Genomic DNA, 6,097 nt, shown 5'->3' on the forward strand with positions numbered 1-6,097 from the left:
GGGTCTATGTTGTGTAATTCCCTTCTGACCTCGTCGTCATTTTAGTCATACAGACCAAAAACACATGAAGGTCATAAAAAGCTCTGAGCACGGTTCACATGACATGAAATGATGCTTTTTGACATTCAGGCACCTCCTGTGAAGCGGCTCCTCCTGTGAAGCGGCCCCTCCTGTGAAGCGGCCCCTACTGGGCTCAGTGGGTTACACAGTGGTGGATTTCTGGCTGCCGCTCTGAGGCACAGAGAGCCGGAGGGCCTCCCCGTCCTCGTCCCCGTCCTCGTCCTCGCTGTCTGTACCCCCGAGCTTTGGGTGCAGTTTGATCCGCCTGGTGCTCCTGTGCTGGAGCTCAGAGGTGTCCTTTGCTCCATCGTCGTCCGAGGACTGGTAAGGCTCGTCCCCCCCCAAGAAGTGATTGACAATATGGATCCCATCAAAGGTGGGCTGACCGCTCAGGCCCCTCGGTCCTCTCAAGCAGCAAATCTGTAAAAGTAGGGACGATTGGTGTTAGCAGCTGTATTAAAAACATGAAAGCAGGAGTGCAGGTTAATAATGGCAGCATGTGTCTTCAGGCTGGAGGGATGTGAAATAAACGACTGCACTTCCTTCATTTAGCTCTTTGTGACTCATTAAACACAAATAAACTGAAGCTGCAAAGGATGAAACAACAAAAACAGTGTGACCGCTGAGTCAGCGTTATTTTCCTGTTTGGAGTTCCTCTCGGTTTACTGAGGTCAAACTACTGTAATTTAAACTACTGTAATTTAAACTACGGTAATTTTAACTACAGTAATTTAAATTACTGTAATTTAAACTACAGTAATTTAAACTACGTTTTTATATCAAGAAGTTCAAGTTGATCAGAAAAAATGTTCCATAATGTTCGTCATTTTTTCAAAAAATTAATTTAGCTCCATAGAAATACACAGAGACAAACATTCACCCTGAAGTCTGCTTCCACTTTACAATTGTCTTAATCATGCTATATTTATTTGTACATTTATATATTTATTTATATCTGTTGCAGGTCCAAGACGGTGGAATGAGTTGCCACTGCGTGTCAGGCAGGCTCCCACACTCACAGTCTTTAAGTCTCGCCTGAAAACCCACTTTTATTCCCGTGCCTTTGACACAGTGTGATTTGTTTTGATCCTGTCTGTGTCTACAGTGTCGGCCATTTACTTATTATCCACTGCTATTTGTATCTTTAGTTTTATTTGATGTTTTCCTGTCCGCTGTGCCTGTTTGTTTCTATTGTTCAGCACTTTGGTTGGCCTTGTTGCTGTTTTAAGTGCTCTATAAATAAATTGGTATGGTATTTAGCTTTTAGCTATTGCTCTGCATATTTCATCTTTTAGCTATCGTTTAGATCAAAGTATTTAACAGGTGTATTGATCATTTTAGCACGTACCTACTGCTCGGTTTATTTTAGCTTTTAGCTACAGTTTAGTTTGTTTTAGCTTGTGGTCTACTGGTAACTGCTTCAGCTTTTCCTCTTCTTTTACTTGTACTTATAAAAACACCCCCTTGGATGTTTTATGTTCTATTGTGGTCGATGAAGACAACGACCTTCGTTACATTTGGAGGAAAAAGGGAAGAAGCTGAGAACACCATCTGAGCTGTGAAGTATGGGGGTGGCAGCATCATGTTGTGGGGCTGTTTAGTTGCAGGAGGGACTGGTGCACTTCACAGAATAGATGGCATCAAGAGGAAAGAACTTCACGTGGAAATGTTGAAGCAACAGCTGAAGACACCAAACAGGAAGTTAAAGCCCGGCCATGAATGGTTCTTCGGATGGACAATGTCCCCCAGCATGCAGCCAGGTTAATGTCTGAAGGTCAATAAGGTCAATGACTTGGAGTGGCCATCACAGAGCCCTGATCTCAGCCTCATAAGAACTTTGTGGACGGAGCTGAAAACCTGAGCCAGCTCCAGCAGTTGTGTCAGGAGGAGAGGGACACAATCCAGCAAGCTGCCGTTGACTGCTGAAGACCCCAAACCTTTGACCCACATTTACAGACACCACCACCACATATGAAGCAACTGGGTGGAAACTTGTGACTTTACAGAAAGTCATAAAAATACAAATAATTCTGAGAATCCCAACTGAGCAAAAACAGGAAAGGTTTAGTCTGATGTAATGTCAGATTGAGTTTTTATTTCTAAACATCTGGTTTGAACTGGTTTACTGCCAGACCCTCTGGAATGTCCTCAGGTCCACCAGAATCATCTGTTCACATGTTGATGCCAGGTCTAGTTTCTAAAGAGACTTGACCCTCCAGTTATGACTAAACTCTAGAATGTTCTCCTTCTTACTGATCAGCTTGTTTAAAGCACAGAATGTGCACTGGTGAAAGTCACTAATGATATTCTCGTGGCCTCCGACAATGGACAGGTGTCTGCACTGGTCCTGTCAGACCTCAGTGCTGCATTTGATGCAGCTGATCATAATAAACAACAAAAAATGTTAAATTGTTTCATCTGGACCAGTGTCTCTGTCCCATAAGCAGCCTTCATTGCTGCTTTTCAAGCCAAGTGCTTTGTCGTCATCTACCTGAAGACTGAGCCTACAAACCTTTTTCCTGAACCAGTTTGGCTGCAGGGCTGACACATTGTCCAGTTTTGAGACTGGGCCCAAGTGTTTCCTTTTTGATGAATCCTATAGAGTTGTCTTGTCATGGTCCTAAGCTTAGACTACTGGAGGACAAACTGACCTCATTTCCTTAAATGAATTGTTAAATTTGAATCGTTTTCATTTGATACTATTTCTATCTTAACATGTGATTCTTGACCTGCCATTGTGTATCTGTTCCTCTCAAACCCAGCTGGTTGAAGCAGATGGACACTTGTCCTGAGCTGGTTCTGCTAAAAGTTTCTTCCTCCCGAGGGAGTTGTTTCTTTCCACTGTCGCCTTCATGTTTGCATGAGAGTCTGTGATGGAGTTAAAGTCAAAGCTGCTCCTCAGATAAATGTTAAATTATTATTTTATATATGAATGTTTCTGTTCAGTCCCTGAGACGACTTCTGTTGTGACCTGGCGTTCTATAAATAAAGTGAAGTGAATTGAATTAAAATATTTCCGTACTATCTTAGGGCAGACAGACTCTGCAGCCTGAAACGTTCGGCTTGTTGTTTCCTTTCTTTTTGGAATGACTGATAAAAATCTTCAAGCGGTGTCTTCCTGTTTCCCTCATCTTTTAGCCATGATCCCCCCCCCCCCCGCCCCAACACACACACAGACAGGCACCTTACACATAGCTGCATTAATCACATTTTACTGAGATACTAATTATTTTTGTGCTGTGACTTTCCGTTACCTTGGACCTACGCTGCAACTGGTTTTCATATCGTCAGAGAAAAACATGGTTTTTGATGCTATCTGCAAAACGTGTGCTGTCAAATCTGCACAGGAAGTCTTTGTGCGTAGTTAACACTTCTACTAATCTGTAGGGCTCAGAGTCAAACCTGAGGAAACATAAACTCTGCATCAAAGACGTGGTACCAACAAACTAACTCTACACACACACAAAGACATTAAAAAAGGTCAAAAAGATCATTAGGAAGTAGCAAATATGCTACTAGAGATGGAGCAGGTATTTGGCATCAACAAAGTTTATTTTTGTATTCAGTAACATGAGAGAAATGTAGTTTAATGCCCTTCTTGTTCTGCTGCTTCTCTCTGCAGTGACCGGGAGGACAAGAACTTTACTTTCAGGAAGAAACAACAAAAAGACATTTTGGTGACTCACCTCATGTTTCAGCTCTGTGATCTGGTCTTGGAGATCCCGGATGTACTGGCTGGAGTCTGTGTGGTTCAGCTGGCCTTGGACCTTTCCTTCTTCTTTCTGTTGGGAGATGAAGACATTCAGTACAAACAGATACAGCTTGAAAAAGCTGAACCCCCCCCCCCCCCCCCACAGATGAGTTTTTCTGGAATGAAACGAAATTAAAGAGATAATGTTTTTTCTTCTGGCATGTCTGAGGCGACGCAGAGAGATGGATCCTGGTGAGTAGAGGAAGTAACTTATCCACCACCAGGAGCAATGGCAGAGCCAAGGGGTGACCAATGGGGGCCTTGGCTGCCATAGATTTATCTTCAGCCACAACTACAATTTGAAAACAACACTTTTAAGTAATATAAAACGAGAAAGAATAGTTATATATATATGGTGGCAGCCATCTTAGGTTTTGAAGCAGCAAGCCAATTTTGGACGGTGACCTTTCTTACACCTAGGTGCAGTCACACACCAACATGGACGTTGGTAACCTCACTTGTTTTTCAAGTTATCGCGCTCACAACATCCACAGAAGGTGTTTCCAATTCTCCCTCTTAGCTCCATGTTTGGGGACAAAAACTGGTGAAGAAGACAAGTCTAGCATCATTTATCAGGTCTCTCTTGTAAAGGAGTCCTCAAGACTCAATGGGATTTACCTGTCTAAATAAAGGTTGAATGAATGAATTTAAAGCACAGTTGAAAAAGGCCCTTGATGGAATTCATACTGCTCTCTACCTTTCATGCCAGAGTTCAGAGATCAACTTGTGTTGAGAAACGATGGAGTTGAAAACGTTTTGGTCAAACCTTGAACACCTAATCAGCACAATGTCATGCTCAGAGTACGTGTTGTGAATGGCTCTCAGCTACAACCATAAATCAGTTGTAGGTGTACGCCCACTGACTATATTCTATAAGTTTCATTAACGTTTGTCCAGTTGTTTGAGATACTTTGATATCAGACAAAAAGAAACACATGGCCAAAAACATTATTGTTTAGCTTCACCTTTGGGCAGTGCATTGTTAAATCTGAAGACTCTACAGAAGCGCCAAACGTTTAGCTTGTCATAATAGATGTGAAGTACTAGACAAACTGTTGAAAACTGCTCTCGCTACAAAGGATGGCGGGTAACCAAAGTGACAGATGTTGGGGGAAAACGTTGGTTACGTACTGTAACCCCAGATTCTATGAGTATAGGCGTAGCCCTTTAAGGCTGTCGCTAGTGGGTTTATCCCATCATGCAAAGCATCGCACTGAAAAAATTAGTCCACGCCCACCTGTTGTGTGGGCCCCACCGGGTCCGTATAAATTACGTTAAGAGCGGGTAATCGGCTCCCAAATAGCTTTTTCTTTAGCCATTTAGGAGCCAGTGAGGCCCGACGCTTAAAGGGCTACGCCTATACTCATAGAATCTGGGGTTACAGTACGTAACCAACGTTCTATTTTGTATAGGCTTCGCCCTTTAAGAGCCGTCACTGGTGGGTTAAGAGCGAAGCAGATGCAGTCTCCGCCTCACTGGGTCCAGTCAAACACCATAAGAAGCGCCCGCTTGCGCCAAAAACATCTTGTCAAAGCACAGGGGGGTTGAGCTGCGAACTGCAGCGTGTATCCCCTGCTGATAAGGCGGTTCATCCATCTGTCTAGAGCGCACGCTCGCTGCCACTCCGCGTAATGTTCGGGGAGTGGACGCGCGTCTCCGTGCTACGTCATGTTTTTTACGGACGTCAACAGGGTTTACAGCCTCTACCGCCATCATGTGCTGCGAAGGCGTGCTCCGAGCAACCCAAGGTGAGGCTTTTTCGAAAGGGCCCTGAAGGCACCTCTGTGCCACGCTCAGGCTGCGGGCTCACATCCGTACTGATGTGAGCTGGCGTGCGCTGAGGGGAGGCACACGTGCCCGAGGCCATGCGGTGCAGCTTCGGCGAAGGCTACCGCGGGGGCGCACGTTTGCTGCCGCTGCGGTCAGAGGGTGCAGCGCACAACTTAGGTTGAGAGTGAGGTTTCCCACTGGACTCGGTCTGTTGAAAACATTCACTTTTGGTTGTGTCACACGCGCCTTTTGTGTGTTTTTTTTGAGCTGCAGTGATTTTTAAAAACCTGTTTGAAGGACACCGGCTGTAAGGGTCCCACTGCCTGCAGCCTGCCTTGCTGATGGCTGCTGATTACTAACACCTGGCGGCCATCAGCCTGATGAGCCTCTCCATCTACTTAAGGCTGCAGTCCAGTGTGATTCAACGCTGGAGCATATCACTTCTTATGGTATAGTACTGTTGTGAGGTAAATGTCTTGGTGAAAAGAATTTGTTCACCTTTTGCTCTTTTTTCCA

The 6,097-nt window shown here is 44.5% G+C and overlaps 1 protein-coding gene across 1 annotated transcript in view; it reads right to left on the bottom strand.

The window, feature by feature from the left end:
- Positions 1–201: 201 nt before the first annotated feature.
- Positions 202–6,097, bottom strand: part of evi5b (ecotropic viral integration site 5b) — a 111,873-nt gene continuing 105,977 nt past the window's right edge. Inside the window, exons 18-19 of the mRNA XM_037675041.1 lie at positions 3,747–3,842; positions 202–480 (exon numbers count right to left, since the gene is read on the bottom strand). Of these exons, the coding sequence (XP_037530969.1) occupies positions 202–480; positions 3,747–3,842 (375 nt within the window). The remainder of the gene's footprint in view (positions 481–3,746; positions 3,843–6,097) is intronic.

The sequence above is a fragment of the Nematolebias whitei genome, chromosome 3 (genome assembly GCF_014905685.2).
Source record: "Nematolebias whitei isolate Nwh7 chromosome 3, NemWhi1, whole genome shotgun sequence".
Taxonomy (NCBI): Eukaryota; Metazoa; Chordata; class Actinopteri; order Cyprinodontiformes; family Rivulidae; genus Nematolebias; species Nematolebias whitei.